The 17,229-nt window shown below is 47.5% G+C and overlaps 1 protein-coding gene across 4 annotated transcripts in view; it reads right to left on the reverse strand.

Moving 5' to 3' along the window:
• Positions 1 to 17,229, reverse strand: part of RRM2 (ribonucleotide reductase regulatory subunit M2) — a 36,871-nt gene extending 19,642 nt beyond the window's left edge. For 3 of the 4 annotated variants that reach the window (XR_003721879.2, XR_013403056.1, XR_013403055.1), the window contains exons 1-9: positions 14,746 to 16,151; positions 14,587 to 14,661; positions 14,115 to 14,258; positions 13,788 to 13,904; positions 12,785 to 12,918; positions 10,947 to 11,041; positions 10,696 to 10,829; positions 8,977 to 9,081; positions 8,776 to 8,889 (exon numbers count right to left, since the gene is read on the reverse strand). Coding sequence is in view for 1 of the 4 variants with exons in the window: in XM_015111692.3 (XP_014967178.2) it covers positions 8,544 to 8,696; positions 8,776 to 8,889; positions 8,977 to 9,081; positions 10,696 to 10,829; positions 10,947 to 11,041; positions 12,785 to 12,918; positions 13,788 to 13,904; positions 14,115 to 14,258; positions 14,587 to 14,661; positions 14,746 to 14,844 (1,170 nt within the window). In the remaining 3 variants the exon portion in view is untranslated. Of the gene's footprint in view, positions 1 to 8,125; positions 8,697 to 8,775; positions 8,890 to 8,976; positions 9,082 to 10,695; positions 10,830 to 10,946; positions 11,042 to 12,784; positions 12,919 to 13,787; positions 13,905 to 14,114; positions 14,259 to 14,586; positions 14,662 to 14,745; positions 16,152 to 16,737 lie in introns of those variants that run through there. The other variant, XM_015111692.3, reaches the window with a different exon arrangement.

The following is a 17,229-nucleotide window of genomic DNA, read 5'->3' on the forward strand; positions in this document are numbered from 1 at the left end:
TGCAGGACCTATTCCCAGCCTTCCAAAGCAAATCCCATCTCGTCCTGGCAGCCCTTCTGGAGGAGAGGCTGGACCCCCTGAAGTAGAGGAGAGGGAAGACTCGGGCTCAGGGAAAACCTCACCCAGGCAGCTGCTGCCCCAGGGCTTTCTGGAAACTGAGACCTCCCTGTTTTCCACCTCCAAGGGAAGCTACTGCTTCCCACTCACCCCATTCCTAAGCATGGGGCTCCATTTGGGCATGAGTACCTGTCCCTGGACTTGCCTTTGTGGCCATAAGCTACCTTTCTAGCATGGCACCCAGAGCGTCCCAGGTAGAAGCAAACTGAAAGTGGCCCTCACTCGTGATGCACAGACAGTAAGAGAGCCCCTAGTCCCATCTGGACAGGATCCCCACAGCCACGGTGACAAGGGGCAAAGCAGAGCTCACCCTCCCCCACTACCAGTGCAATGACCAGGGAGGAAGGGCAGGATGAGGGTAGGCATGACCAAACCCTTCCACGTGGCTCACTGGCCAGCTGGTGGTTTCAGGAGCCATTCCTTGGGCAGACCAGCATGGGGCTGGCAGGTGCCTGCTCTCCCATCAAGAGGGGCACATGCAGTGAGGGGACGAATATAGACAGGTTCGAGTTCGGGTCAACCACTGGTTTTTGTGCAGGCCAGTCCTCTGTGAGGCACATGGCCTCCCTGAGCCTCCCGGCCATATCTGTAAAATGGGGGCGGTCATCTCTGCCCCATGGTGGCTGTGCAGATCAACTGAATTCTGTTGGGGTGGAACTGACTGCATGTGGCAGGAAAATCAACATTATCCTATCAGGAATGTATTGACTGACTTCTGTGAAACATCTGGGATGTGGACTTCAGGATTTGCTAGACTCAGAAAATGAATGTCATGAGGCTTCAGGTCTACCCTCATGGGTTCAGCAGCCCCAAACCCCTGGCCTCTCTTCTATACCCCCCATCCCCAGAGTAAAAGCCTTAAAGTGTGGCTCATAGGGTTCTGGTTGTACAGAGACTAGAATCCCAGGGGCTATGGCCAGGGAATTTGTTTTTCAGAGTGGGTCTTGCTCTGTTGCCCAGGCTAGAGTGCAGTGGTGCAAGCATGGCTCACTGCAGCCTCTGCCTCCTGGGTTCCAGTGATCCTCCTGCCTCAGCCTCTTAAGTAGCTGGGACTTACAGATGCATGTCACCACACATGGCTAAATTTTTTTTTTTTTTTTTTGAGATGGAGTCTCGCTCTGTTGCCCATTCTGGAGTGCAGTGGTGCAATCTCAGCTCACTGCAAGCTCTGCCTTCTGGGTTCACGCCATTCTCCTGCCTCAGCCTCCCGAGTAGCTGGGACTACAGACGCCCGCCACCACGCCTGACTAATTTTTTTGTATTTTTAGCAGACGCAGTTTCACCGTGTTAACCAGGATGGTCTCGATCTCCTGACCTCGTGATCCGCCCGTCTCGGCCTCCCAAAGTGCTAGGATTATAGGCGTGAGCCACCATGCCTGGCCCACATGGCTAATTTTTTAAAATTTCTGTATAGAGATAGGGTCTCCTTATGTTGCCTAGGCTGGTCTTGAAATCCTGGCCTCAAGCAAGGGATTCCCGCCTTGGCCTCCCAGTGTTGACATTACAGGCACTAGCCACCACACCCAGCTACCCACACCTCTGATAAAGGGCAACAGGGGGTCAATCAGTGGCCTCTAGGCAAGAGCGTGCCTTTTCAAGGCCACATCCACACCCGACAAAGATTCCATCTTGCCAAAGCTTGGAAGGACGGCACCCTACATGGCGGAGGCCCACCCACACCCAGGAAGGCTCAGCCTGCCCCAGACTAGGAGGCCCCAGCATCTCCATCGCAGCATGTGCTGCAAACCTGTCTTGTCTTTTCACCTGGTATCATCTGGGCCTCAACCCCTCTGCCCTTTGCTGAGATGCCAGTGTGGCCACGTTGCATAATCCAAACCATCCACTTGTGAGCAGTCATTTGACCACACCCTACCCCATCCAGGCTTGGCCCAGCCCTGCACTTTGGTGGTACTGTCTGGACACAGGAAGATGGAACATCTTCTCACATCTGGTAGGAATGTGAGCTCTCAAGCAATTGCCAGTAGAGCCATGAAGATTCTCGGCAATTGGCATAAAAGCAAACCCAGGGACCGTGTGTAGGGCCAGAGGACAATGAATAAAAAACACATGACTAAAGAGAATATGGCAGCACCAAGACAATACCTCGCTTCATCACTCTGAGCCTGAGCCCAGGACTCATCAGTCCCTGGGGAGGCAGGGCTGAGGTCACACCCAAACACTGCAGAGACCATGGTGCTTGGTGCAGTTATTACCATCGTGTGTTCCCAGAGGAACAATTCTTTAAGCCAGTAACTTCTATCTCTAAGGGGCTTTTTGCTTTAAAGTCTTTTCCTATAGTAATTGTTTACTCTTAAGTGTTTAGTTTGGCAATTGTTTATGGCTAGAATTTGAGTCTGAAGAGTTTTAACTTAGTTTATTTACATCTACTGTGCTTTTATTTCTACCATTTTATTTTGTGCTTTCCATCGACTTGTTCTCTGCTGCACCCCCAACCCTTTCCGCCTTCTACTAAACCCATCAAGCTTTAACCCCCCTGCAACACATCCCACACCTGCACGCATGCCACTCCCTGACCAGGGCCCCCACTTTGGAATGCCTCCAGTGGTCACCTTTAAACTTTAAACTGTATCTCCAAAGCCTAATAGTACAAAGACCTTAGTATTCGTTATCCCTCTGCAGTGTCCATTATTCTAGTTCCATTTGAGTTTGGTCTCACTGTTGCTCAGGCTGGACTCAAGTGATGCTCCCACCTCAGCCTTGTGAGTAGCTGGGATCACGGGCAGGCACCATGATACCCAGCTTCCTTGTGATTCTATCAATTCACTGTGGACCAACCAATTTCTCTGCTCATCACCATCCTTTCTTTTGGCTCAATTCCTTAGGAATTATTTTGTTTTGGGGATGTGAATGGTAAAACCTTGGCATGAGAATGTATCTTACTTCTTTCTGAATAATAATTTCATCCAATGATTCCCTCAGCATTGAAGATATGATTTCATAATCTTTTGGCTTCTGTTGAAACCTTCGTTTAATGGTTGTTCTTTCTGTTCATGTTCTGCAGCTTCATTCAAATGAGCCTAGGAATGAATGTGTCTTTGCTTCTCATGTGTGATTCCTAGTGGACTTCCTGAGCCCAAGGATGAGTCCATTCTGGAAAGTCACCAGTCATTACCTCCTCAAACACTGCGTGTCCACTATCTCCATGCTTTCTTCCATCTACTTTAGAATAATTCCCTTAGATACATCCCTTCCAACTCACAAGTCCACTCTTCAGCTATGTCTAATCTTACTAAGCTGTGTTGAAAGAGCTCTAAGAGCCTGAACTCTAGTAGTTATGCTGTATCCCATTCTACCTGAATCCAAAAATCTATTTCTTCACCATACCGTTTTTTTTTTTTTCTTTTATCTGTTGTGTTATCTGAGTTCCTAATTTAGGATTGTGAACCCGACCTGTGAGAATCCTGTGCGACCAGGCTAGGGATCAATACTGGGGATTAATTTATCTTCGAGTAGTTCCTAGACCACAAATTTGTGTGAAGGTTTTTATTTTTAAGAATCCAGAAGGATTAAAACTTTCATCCTCCCCACTGTGCCAATGGGGTTTTTGTCTAGTTCCTGTGACACTGGGGCGCCTAGCTTTATGCCGAGGTTTTGGTCCCAACTCCTCCCCTGGTTTAGATCAACTTCTCCCTCCAAATCCAATTGCATGTCAGCCCCTGCCTGTTTAATTTCTCTAAGGGACTAACAACCACTCTGAAGGTTGCTACAAGCTCCGGGGCCTCCATGTTCACTTTATTTGTTCCCAAAAGAGGTCATTCTCCTTTCCCAGGAGGTGATTACCTATTTACCGTTTTGGTTTTTTGTTTTTGAGACGGAATTTCACTGTCACCCAGGCTGGAATGCAATCTCAGCTCACCACAACCTCCGCTTCCCAGGTTCAAGCGATTCTCCTGCCTCAACCTCTGGAGTAGACGGGATTACAGGCACACGCCACCACGCCTGGCTAATTTTTCTATTTTTAGTAGAGATGGGATTTCACCATGTTGGCCAGGCTGGTCTCAAACTCCTGACCTCAGGTGATCCGCCCGACTCAGCCTCCCAAAGTGCTAGGATTACAGGCGTGAGCCACCATGCCTGGCCCACCTATTTAACTTTTTACTGTGCTATTTATCATGGGCAGGTGTTTGAAGCAGGAGTTTGGTTCCTTAGTCCACCATCTTGCTGGAGCCACTCGTCTCTAGAGCCAAGGCTAAGGTGAACATGACTATTGAACCTTAAGCAGCAATGGGTTTAGCTATTCTCATGATTTAAAAAAAAAAAAAAAAAAATCCTGATGTGACATATTCCCTCCAGGGAATGGCAGGGAGACACCACTGATGTGTTCCCTTCTGTGTCCAGACAGACACCAGGAGGGTAGCCCCTCTACACTCAGGGACTGTTGGAAGAGGCCAGGCCACGCAGTCCAGTTGCAGCCACTCACGGATGAGGGGCTGGGCCTGTGCCTGTCTTGCTAAAAGTTAAACCATTATCAGGATCTCCAGACCAACACTGGCAGGGCCACTGATCCTCAAAACACAGCCAGTTAGCTCCCTGGCCAGGTGACAGTTAAGAACACCCATCTGGTTCCTCCTTTGCAGGACAAAATCCTCAGGTCAGAGGCCACAGCAGTACCAGGTGAAGGGAGGTTTGTTTTTGCAGGTCTGCTCTTAGCAGCCAGGCCTGGCCACTGCAGCTGGGCAGGGCCCTGAATGTGCACACGCAATGAAGTGTAACTCTTACGCAGCATGTCTAGAACACACCAGAAAACATATCTAGATAATGCTAAAGCTCAGCAGGGCTGCCTTTTCCACAAGTGAGATCCAGACTTTAGTAGCTTTTAAAAGCCCCAGGTGATTATAATTCACACCCAGGACTGAAGTCCACTGGTTTGAACTTTATGTTAGGAGTCTATCCCACCCGATCTCAAATGTCTGAGATCTCCCATTAAGATTACAGGGTCCCTGGTTTACCCCCAGACTGATTCAGTAGGTCTGGGGGTGAGGCCAGGGAGGATGCATCTAATGAGTACCCAGGGCAATTGACTCAGCCGCCTGCCCACTCAACTCTCTGCAGGCCCTCCTTGGGCAGCATGGGAGACACGTTCTATAGAGCATGGCAGCTGGCATGGGGCGGGAGGGAGCAGAACAGGACTGTAGGCCACCCACAGGGAGGCTGTCCCAGTAGCTGGTCATCTTCTTGAAGCCTGGCTGCCCTGAACTTCTACAATAGGCCTGGTGCCAACCTGACATTACAAATCAAATGACCTTCACTGAACACTTTTAGATGTAAAGGCAAAGCTCTCTACTAGGTTCCTCTGGGACAGAGAACACACTTTTACCCAAGATACCATCCACCCCAAAATACTTCAGTTCCAATTAGTTTATTTCCCCATGTACCAGTCACTTAAATACCTGATCCTTGGAGGCCTTATGCTTAGAAATATAGAGACAGATAAAAACCTGTGCCCTCAAAGACAACTTTCTCTTACGAGCAGCACGGGAAGGAATCTTCATGAGAACACAGGAATTGGAAGCAGCACCTCAAACACTAGTCCCAGTCTCCTCCACCAAGGAAACATCATCTCCCCCATGAGGCCTCTCCCAATCACTCCCACCCACCTTAGAATTCTCTGCTGCCCCATCACTGCCCAACACTTCAGATCTACTCATCTATCAGTTTTCCTCTCTAAGAGTAAACCCAAGCTGCAGAGGGAGGGGCCTCCCATCTGGCTCAGTGCCCCACCTTCCTGAATTAAAATGCAGGTGGAAAACGGCACCTGACAAGAGAACTGCTCTCTTCTCACTGAATGGCAGTGGCATGAGGTACAAGGAATAATAATTGGTTCGTTTGGGGATGGATGGGTGTCATTAATTCTAAAAGGCTTTATCAAAGTGGGTGGGATTCCAAGTCAGGAAAGGGCCTTTATAGACAGAGGGACCAATCCAAACCTGTGCTGGAGTCCACACAGGCCAGGTCAGATGAGGGACAGCAAAGCAAAAACTCCAGCTGGGAAGACCTCTAGCCCCACCTGTTTTGCAAATGGGAAAAGAGGCCCAGGAGTGGCTCCCCCACAGTTGAGAAGTTAACTCAGCCCCGACTTCACAAACCCCACATGCAGTATGGTAGTTAATATTTTTGGGCACCACCTTTCGGGTGTACCTGTCTCCTATACACCTTATGCCAGAATAGGCACAAGGCAAGTCTCTTGCCCAGAACCAGTGGAAAGCAAATGAATTCGTTAGCCTTTACAAAAAATACTTTTTTTTTAAGACAGTCTCACTCTGTTGCCCAGGCTGAAGTGCAGTGGTACAATCTCAGCTCACTGCAACCTCTGTCTCCCGGGTTCAAGCGATTCTCCTGCCTCAGCCTCCCAAGTAGCTGGGATTACAGGCACGTGCCACCATGCCCGGCTACTTTTTGTAGTTTTAGTAGAGATGGGGTTTCACCATGTTGGCCAGGCTGATCTTGAACTCCTGACCTCAGGTGATCCACCTGCCTCAGTCTCCCAAAGTGCTGGGATTACAGCCATGCCTGGCCAAAAAATATTTCTCTTCCTGAATTAAAATGCAAATTTTACCAATCAAGAAACTGACATAAGAACAGTTTTATTTTAATCACTTAACACTTGTGCATTATTCAATTTTGAGATTGAAATACTTGTTTCCCTTTCAACTGATTAGGAAATGGTCTGAGTTGGCAGAAGTTAATCCTCACATTATTCAGCTAATGAGACACAGAACCCTAAAACCTGATTCCAACTTCCGCCTGAACCTCACAATGCAAAGCAAAGCCTTTCATTTTAATGTTGTACAAGTATAAGGACAATGTAATCTGGATTAACTTTAGGTAACAATAACTTAAGATAGGAAAATGTATCATATTACAGAGATTTAAAAATTGACTATACAATAAATGAAGAAGAAAACTAACAATAGAACAGGACAATGTTCAAATAGCGAATATAATGAACAAATGGGGCCAAAAGATCAACATTTATCTCTCATCATCTTTCTTGCAATGTCTCAGCTTTCTTCTCCCAAACATAAAGGCAAATTAATTCAAAGTAGCCCTATTAAGAATATTTGTTTATCATGCCTGTAATCCCAGCACTTTGGGAGGCCCAGGTGGGCGGATCACCTGAGGTCAGGAGTTCAAGACCAGCCTGACCAATATAGTGAAACTCCGTCTCTACTAAAAATACAAAAATTAGCCAGGTGTGGTGGCACATACCTGCAGTTTCAGCTACTCAGGAGGCTGAGACAGGAGAATTGCTTGAGCCCAGGAGGCGGAGGTTGCAGTGAGCCGAAATCGCACTACTGCACTCTAGCCTGGGCAACAGAGCGAGACTCCGTCTCAAAAAAAAAAAAAAAAAAAAAAAGACATAGTAAATATAAATGAATTAACCCACACAACCTACTTACAAACAAAACTAGAATAAACAACAACTTGTAGGAACCACCTCTAGTTGATTTCACCACTTAACAGAGGCAAGATCTTAGGTGGGTCACTTTGTTTAAGGATGACTTGAAATTTTACAGTACTACCTTAGATCCCACATATGAAAACTCTTCAAGAATTTTTTATCAACTAGAAGTTGAGGAAAATACAGTGAGAAGTAAGATGAAATGGCTTCTTACACATATGAAGGCCGAGATCATGCCTAAATTTCTAATGATTTAACATAAGAAGCTCCTTGTCCTGAGAGATTCCTTTAACCCACAACACTACTCAGATGGCGCAGAGAATCCCAGGACACTACCCAAGCCACAGGATAAAAACACAACCTGTCTTCTATCTGGCACCAACAGACTAATATCTAGCTATACACGGGACTGACTTTAAAGTTGGTTAACGAGTATTTCAATCCATTAAAATAAAACTTAGAAATTACATGCTTAGTCTACACAAGTTTAACTTACTTTAGTCACTTAGTGAACTGTGAATTGGCTCCCATTAGTGGTCAGAATGCTTTGTATTTGGTGTAGAAACCAAATAAATCAAGCTATTATTACCTTGTGAGTACAAACAATGTTTATTTGTTTGTAAAGTGCCAGTTTTATATTTAAGTAAACATTAAAATGTGCGTTGAAGCAGTGAGGCTGCATCTTTCAATTGGCTGTGCTGGTTAAAAGACTGTTTAATCCTGCTGTGCCAAGCTCACTAAAGGGTCACCCCTCACTTTAAAGCCAAGACTGCCATTGTCACTGCTATGGTAAGTCACAGCCAGCCAGGCCTGCTGGCAAAAGGTGATACTACCAGCACTATAAATAAACAGGACTGGTTGTGAGGTAGCTACACAGTTTTAAAGATGCTGTTAATAAACATTATGGACAATTCACGGTGTGGCTAGTTGGTAACACTTCAGCTGATTTTCTTTATGACATGGAAAAAAAAATCAGCAAAATAAGGGCATATCTTCAGTTCATTTAGAAGTCAGCATCCAAGGTAAAAGAATTCTCTGTTGGACTTGACATCACTCCCATCCTCTGATACTCGCCTACTCTCTTCTCAAAGAAGTTAGTCTTTCCTTCCAGTGAAATATTCTCCATAAAGTCAAATGGGTTCTCTACTCTGAAAACCTGAAAAGGTTCACATCAAGATATAAATACAGAACACCAGTTTCAAAACAAGCAGAAGGCTATGTAAACAATACTTTACCTTGCTAAAACCCAGTTCCAGCATAAGTCTGTCTGCCACAAACTCAATGTATTGCTTCATTAGAGTGCAATTCATTCCAATTAGCTTCACAGGCAAGGCCTCAGTGAGGAACTCCTAGGAACCAAAATATAGCTTCTGAATACAACTAAAGCTCAGGCATTTTCTAGCAAGCCTGAGTAACCCATTTCATCACCCACTTACCTGTTCTATCCGAACAGCATTGATAATTATTTCTCTTACTCTCTCCTCTGATGGTTTGTGTACCAGGTGTTTGAACATCAGGCAAGCAAAATCACAGTGTAAACCCTAGAAAAAAAAGTTCAAGATCACTAAAGCCAGAAGACTTCTGTCACTAACATGGAATATGAAATTACTTTATCCTTTTCTGCATTCTCCTTATCCAACATGCTCAGCCATACTGAGAGGACTTGAACTCTCAAAGGGAAGATGACTTCAACTACAGACTTCTCTGCTCATGTCACCAAGGCAAGCTCAGTCCCATTCAAGGGCATCAAAGCTGCCACCTAGATGAAGACAGGCAAGGTCTATTTCTTGCTCTGCTGTGTGGTGGCAAAGGAGGAGTCACAGCTTCACTCAAAGTGTTCTTTCTACAGCCATGAGTGCTAATTTTGCCACTACTTCAGCAGGAAAGGTAAAACTCAGTAATAAGGCTAGTTTTTAGATGCTCAGGAAATTTGTATGCAATTTCAAGCAAATCAAGTTTGCAAGTGAGTGCATTAAACACCAAGCTTCACAGCTTACCTCCTAATCCGATAAGGAAGGTCCTCCTACAAGGTAACCAAGTTTGATTTGCCTACTGGGCTCCAAGTAAGATGGAGTTCATGCTCCTGGCTTTTCAAATGTGACTTAATCAAAGACATACACTAGACCAAAATGTGTACTCATTTCACCAAGATGCTTATTAACATTGAAGTTGAAGGGCAATTTCTAGATCAAACAGAAAAAACATAATGGCTACTATGAACATTTTTTTGGGGGGACAGAGTCTCGTTCTGTCACCCAGGCTGGAGTGCAGTGGTGCAATCTCGGCTCACTGCAACCTCCGTCTCCCAGGTTCAGGCGATTCTCCTACCTTAGCCTCCCAAGTAGCTGGGACTACAAGCACATGCCACCACACCCGGCTAATTTTTTGTATTTTTAGTAGAGACAGGGTTAGCCAGGATGGTCTCCATCTCCTGACCTCGTGATCCACCCGCCTCAGCCGCCCAAAGTGCTGGGATTACAGGAATAAGCCACCACGCCTGGCTTTACTATGAACATTTTTATGGAAAAGGGGATTACATATAATACCAGGCAAAAATAATAAAACATCCCTTAAAATCCCAATCCCATCAATAACTTGTAGTTTTGGCTGGGCATGGTGGCTCATGCCTGTAACCCCAGCGCTCTGGGAGGCCGAGGCGGGCGGATCATCTGAGGTCAGTTCAACCCGAGCCTGGCAAACATGGTGAAACTCCGTCTCTACAAAACTACGAAAACTAGCCGGGTGTGGTGGCGGGCACCTACAATCCCAGCTACATGGGAGGCTGAGGCGGGATAATCACTTGAACCTGGGAGGCAGAGGTTGCAGTGAGCCGAGATCACGCCATTGCACTCCAGCCTGGAGCGACAGAGCAAGATTCCATCCCCTCAAAAAACAAAGAACTTGTAGTTTTATGCATTCAAAGCCTATGGCGCAATATATATGTACTAATGTATTACAATATATTGAGAATGCCAAGTAAAATAGTTTCAGTAAATTAAAGTATTTCCTTCTTTTGTCAAGTATGTGATGGTTGAACTCACACATTAAATGTGGATATATGCCGTCTAGTACCCCAGGTCCCCATCAGTGAACACAAGAGCATGCCCGAGTTGTGTTTGGGGTTTAGGTCACCCTATTATTTGATTTAGACTCACCTCATCTCTGCTGATAAGTTCATTGGAAAATGTGAGGCCAGGCATCAGTCCTCGTTTCTTGAGCCAGAATATCGATGCAAAAGAACCGGAAAAGAAGATGCCTTCCACTGCGGCAAAGGCTACAACACGTTCACCTATTTCAGAGTTAACACCAAAATGATTCTCGTGAGTTGGTATTCAAGGGCCAACAATCCAATATCATTACTTGGAAAATGAAGCTCAGGTTTAAGTAGCGGCAAAGGTCTCCTTACCATAGGTAGCCTCTTTGTCCCCAATCCAGCGCAAGGCCCAATCTGCCTTCTTCTTGACACAAGGCATCGTTTCAATGGCATTGAAGAGAAATTCCCTAGTAGGCACATACAGCATCAGCAATTGAAGCATTACAGTAAAGACCCCTGATTACCAACTGCTAGATAAGAGCTCTGGGACAAAGGCCAAATTCAAGTATTTGCCAATCCTCTTCCTAAAGCAAGAACTCACACCGAAATGTTATATTTTTACTGGTCAGTTCTTCCCTCCAGTGTTTTTAAAAATCTCAACATTTGATTTACATTAATACAAGTTTGGGTATTCTGTAGTTCATATTGAACTTCAGGGTCTACAAACTGTAAAACATAGTCCAATACAGCAGGGATATTTGTTGCCTTTAAAATTATTTCAAGTCCAGATCATTGTTCAATTTGAAGAATCATAGAATTTGAATTTGAAGAACCATAAAATCCTAACTGCTATGCTATTATCAGACTATCATTGGGGGCATTATTTGGCCCCAGTTGCCACCATCTATATCATAAAATAATTAAACCAATAAACTAAGAATGCTTCCTACTAGAACTCTGTGCTACACAGTCGATCCCAGGTTGGGAAAGCAAATCCATGGGTACTACAGTTAACTGGGTCTCCCTTACCACCCTCCTCTAACTCCCTTTATTCTGGTGCCCACCGTGAGAGGCTGATTTCCCAGCCTGTTCCTACCCAGATGACCTTGTGTTCTGAATCTGAAGCCAAGGTCAACAGACATTGGGCAACTTTCATTATTTTTTTTTTTTTAAAGAGATGAGGGTCTCACTCTGTCGCCCAGGCTAGAGTGCAGTAAGATGATCACAGCTCATGGTAAAACCAAACTCCTGGGCTCAAGCCATCCTTCTGTCTCAACCTGCCAAGTAGCTGGGCCTACCAGCTCACACTACCACACCCAGCTGCCTTTCATTCTTCCATCTCACTGTCCTGTTTGAGACCTGGGTCTGCCTCTCCCTTGCTTTTGAGGCTTCCCCAGCAGACCATCTTGATCCCAACCATTCCCCTTTTGGTCATTTGCCCCAATCGTATCCCTAATCTTTGTCCTCTTTTCTCAATTTCCACCTATAAACATGTTCAAATCTCTTCACCCACAATCAGTTTCCTCAGTCCTTTCAAGTTACCACTTTTCCTCTTCATGTACTTCAAAGTCTACAATAGCTACTTTAGGTTGCAGCTTCACCACTTCCACTCCACATAGGGTTCCAGTCCCTAAAGCTGACCTTTGTATCTAGACTACTCCAACAGCCCATTTCTAATCTCCCACCTCCAATCTCCAAAACAAAACAAATCTTAAGCTACCTTTATTCAGCCAAACTGCTGCATGCCTAAATCAGTCTCAGGGTTCACTGCTGCCACTGCCTTGTGTAACTCCTGCTAAGTCTTATTTGTCTGTACCGTACTGCAGCTTCCTTAGGAGACAAGTCCGACCTGTCCTTCATCCCATGGCAGCCCCACATTCTAGCCTTTCAACATATTTACCAAACAAGCAAAGATGGTCAGACATAGGTTTTAGTTTGTCTTACCCAACATCTAGGAATTTTTTCAAAAGAAGGCTTTAGATTGGTAGACATCCAACTCTAAAAGCGGAGTACCTTCACAACTCTAAGTGAATAATAAAGTGAATTTAGGCCCCTTGCTAAGAGCAGACATGACCACAGGTGCTGGGAATGTCTATGACTGACTGCTTAGTCATTCTGGAGTCATTTTTATCCCTACATGAAGTAAAAATTTGTAATAAATCAACAATTAATGAGTCCTAAAAATCTTGGCATACCACTTGAATACTCACCTTTCTTTGGGATCTTTTATGTAAGTGTCAATAAGAAGACTATACATTTCAGAATGTATGTTTTCCATGGCAATTTGGAAGCCATAGAAACAGCGGGCTTCTGTAATCTGAACTTCTTGGCTAAATCGCTCCACCTAGTGGCAAAACACATCAAAGTTAAGCTTGAGAAAAAACTAACAGCAGCAACGCTCAACAGATACTGGTAGCATCGCACTCTTTGTACCATTATAAGGTTTATTTCTATATATATTTCATCCAATTCGTCACAGTTCTGTGATATTTTATATCATATACTCAACCTACAGATCAGGAAATAGATACATATAAAATAAGATTTCTGTGAGCACTCAATGATTTCCTGATTTATCAAGAAAGATCCATTCCCAATAAGAGATACAACCAAATTATGATTAAAACAGCAAAGCCCCAAAAAGGAGGGAGCAGAGCCAGGCGTGGTGGCTCACGCCTGTAATCCCAGCACTTTGGGAGGCCAAGGTGGGCAGATCACCTGAGGTCATCAGTTCGAGACCAGCCTGGCCAACGTGGTGAAACCCTGTCTCTACTAAAAATACAGAAATTAGCCGGCAGGTGGCGCAGGTCTGTAATCCCAGCTACTCATGAGGCTGAGGGAGGAGAATTGCTTGAACCTAGGAGGCAGAGGTTGCAGCGAGCCAAGATCGCACCACTGCACTCCAGCCTGGGCCAGAGTGAGACTGTCTCAAAAAAAAAAAAAAAAAAAGGAGGGAGCAAATTGGTGGCCACAAGGAGTCCTCCTATTGCTACCACTTAATATTGTCTCAGCTTCTCTAGAGTCAGGAAAATACCATAAGAAAGAACTGCAAAGTGTTACAAAACAGGAACTGCCATGTAATATAAAACCCAGCTTACAGACACAGAGACACTCAGCATGGAAAAATGGAAAAACGTACAAGACAAGGAGAGCGAACTAGTTCGACCTCAGATCGTCAATGTCAAATGAACGAAAGATATTTGAGAAACTCACCAAGTTTTCATTTACTATGCCATCACTTGCTGCAAAGAAAGCCAGAACATGGGATATAAAATATCTCTCCTCGGGCTTCAGGGATTCCCAGTGCTGAATGTCCTTGGACAGGTCCACCTGAGGTTCGGAGTCACAATTTTAGCATAAAAGGAAGACAGCGAAGCTTGCAGGACTCACACCGAGCTCTCTGAAACTTTAAGTGTGCTGGCACCACTAACTAACTATGCCCCACAGTTAGCCCCCCTTGCCAACGGGAACCTCCAAGTGCATTTATGTCTGAGGTGTCACGGTCCCCCCTGCAGGGGTCTTCGGGGGTCCTCCGATTACCTCCTCGGCAGTCCAGAAGGAAGCCTCCGCCTTCTTATACATCTGCCAGATATCATGGTACTCGATGGGGAAGATGACAAAGCGGCGGGGGTTTTCTCTCAGCAGCGGTTCATCCTCCACGCCGGGGGCAGCTGCTTTAGTTTTCTGTTGGGGAAGAAAATAAAACATTCAAGTACGGGGCGAACCATATGAAACTAATGTTTTTCTCACCAAGTCCGTTCCATGGGCGGCAATTTCATGGGACCCGATGTGAAAACGTGGCTGTCCCGTCGCACTCCGTGGGTCGCAGCAGAGGAGCGCACGCCCAAACCGGGAAATGGGCCGAGGGGCACGGGAGGTCGCCCTGGGGAGGGGCCGCGTAGGCGGGAAAGGAACCGGCGCGGGAGTGTGAACAGCTGAGGAGACAATGCGGTTTTGGCGCCAAGACGCCCAAGGCCGCCCCTGGCCCCTCTGCCCCACGCCCGTCACTCACCGGCTCCACGGGCTCCTGGAAGATCCTCCTCGCGGTCTTGCTGGCCAGGACGCGGGCCCCGCTCAGGGCTGGCGGCTGCAGGGAGACGTGTGTGAGTCGGAGGCGGCTTCGCTTCCCTGCCTCCCTCCCCGGTCCGCAGCACCCTCCCCGCGCGCTCACCGTGTTCTCCTTGTCTACCAGGCTTAGCCCCTTCAGCGGCGAGAGCTGCAGCTGCTGCGGGTTCGTGATGGGCGCGAGCGGGATGCGGACGGAGAGCATAGTGGCGGCGCAGCGAAGTACAGCGACAGGCCAGAACAGGATGGCTGGGACGCGAAGCACGGGCGACCCCTCGGTCCAGCAGCCTTTAAATCTCCCGTGCCGGCCCTTCCCATTCGCTTTGGCGCCCCGGCCCTTCCCATTGGCTGTGCCGTGCCCCCGACCCTTCCATTGGCTGCACCTTGACCCCACCCAGGCTGGCCGCGGGACAGCGCGCGATTTTCAAGCGCAGCGCGGGAGCCTCCGCCGGCGCCTTCCGGGGACCACCGGGGACACCCCCGTGGACGCCCCCCGGGACCTCCCGGTTCCCCCCGCTCCGTCCGCTGGCTGGGTCGGGGGCGCCGCCGCCCGGGCCTCCACAGGTCCCACGGGACCAGGACCGCAGTCCCTGAGAGTCTCGGCGGCGTTGGCGCGCGCGGGCCCCGGTTCGCCCGGGAACCGTTTGGGATTGCGTGAGGCGCAGCGATTGGAGCCCGCGGGCGCGCTTCCCAAAAGCGCCTCCTCCCAGCCGCGCCGCCGCAGGGCAGGAGACTTTGCCAACGAGGTTGGTGCAAAGGCCTGGAAGACGCTCCTGGGTCGGGGGAGGCGTTGCTGCGACCCTTTCGATCTGTGTCCCTGGGGTGGGAGTGCAAGGGCCCCGAGCCCTGACATTTGGGCGGGGTGGTCGGCGAGGACCCTACAGCCTAAAAGTTAGGGCTGCTGAGCCCCGCGGCTCGTTTTGTTGTGACTGGGACATGCGACCAGGCTTCTTACAGATTCGGCGTCCCCCTGAGTAAAATGGGACTCGTCACCGCGTGGGGTGTTAATGTGGTGAGGAGAGCATTCGTTGAGATGACTCATGTAAAATGTGCAGTCCTTCGTAAACCTTCAAACTCCAGGACACGGAGAGAAGGCCCTTGGTGCAATTTTCCACAGAAATCCTGTCTCCTGTCAGACCCCTGTCCCCTATTGTCACCCTTGCTTTAAGAATTGCAAACTGTGGCTGGGCGCGGTGGCTCACGCCTGTAGTCCCAGCACTTTGGGAGGCCGAGGCAGGAGGATTGTTTGAGGCCAAGAGCTGGAGACCAGCCTTGGCAACATAGTGAGACCCCGCCCCCATTAAAAAAAGAAAAAAAAAACTTGTTTTAATTGCAAACTGAGCAAAAATTCCTGGGAGAAAGTTCACAGAATGATTTTAGAACTAGGATTTAATGTACTACTCATTGGGCATCAAATATGCTGAAGAGGAGTTTGAAAACACTGAGGTAGAGCCTGGAACTTAGCAACAGCTTTCATTTAATTGTCTATGTGGCTTTCCGATTTGCCAGGCCCTGCAACGGCAAAATGCCAAAAATAAAGGAAGAGAAAGAAACTTTAAGATCCAAGAAGAAATCATTAACCTGAGAAAGCTTCAACAGCTGCACTCAGGGCTGTTATTGAGAGACTCGGGACTTTTTACAAAGCCTTTTCTAGATACTTTATAGAGGGTGGGGTTGGACAGATACCCTCCCCATCTAGGTCTGTTTCTCTCATTTCTTAAAAGTACTACGGACTTGTATTCAAAGTATTCTCGTGTTGCAGGGATAAGTGACCATCACATTCCTTACACAAAGCCACAACCAAAACTTTGGTGTAGCATGATTTGTTTAAAGCAACTTGCCATCCATTGCCAGTTTCACCCCCAAACACACTAAAGCATCCATCTCCAGGAAATTGGTATTTTTATTGATTACTTTATGGCTGATAAAGCTATTATCTAACAAAATTATAATTTCTTGGTGTAATACTCAACTCAGATTTCAATGTCCCATAATCAACGTCTAAAGCCCTGGTTTTGGTTGCCCTACGGCGCCACGTGCTTTTTTGCTCCTGTTAAACTCACTGTTAACTGAAATAGCCAGAGGTGGCTTCACTTACAGTTTAGTTCCTGGCCACGTAATTAACAGCCATTGTAGAAGGCGCGGAAAGATGCGTACGTGTTAGAGGCCAGGTGAAGTCGCCATCCTCCCCTCCCGCGCTGAACCTGAGTCATCTCGGCGTGGCCCTCCTCCCTCCAGGTCCGGCATCTTTGCCCCGCTGCGGAGGTGGCGGCGCCCACGGCCACGCGGCAATGCGGAAGGTTCCGCCTCTGGGGGGTCGGGCAAAGCAGCCACTCCCGGGAGGGCGCCCGCCGCCGCCGCCGCAGGCGCCGGGCTGCTGCTAGCGCCGGGATTTACTCCTTTTTCCGTCGGTGCTCGTTTTTTTGGTTTTATTTAAGTGAACAGACAAGGGTCTCGCTTGTTTGCCCAGGCTGATCTCAAACTCCTGGCCTCAAGCGATCCTCCCTCCGCCTCCCTAAGCCCCGGGATTCCTGGCGGGAGCCACTTGAGCGCGCGTTTTGACATCTGCATCTACACCATTGGTCTGCAC

Source organism: Macaca mulatta, chromosome 13, assembly GCF_049350105.2.
Source record: "Macaca mulatta isolate MMU2019108-1 chromosome 13, T2T-MMU8v2.0, whole genome shotgun sequence".
In the NCBI taxonomy this organism is placed as follows: Eukaryota; Metazoa; Chordata; class Mammalia; order Primates; family Cercopithecidae; genus Macaca; species Macaca mulatta.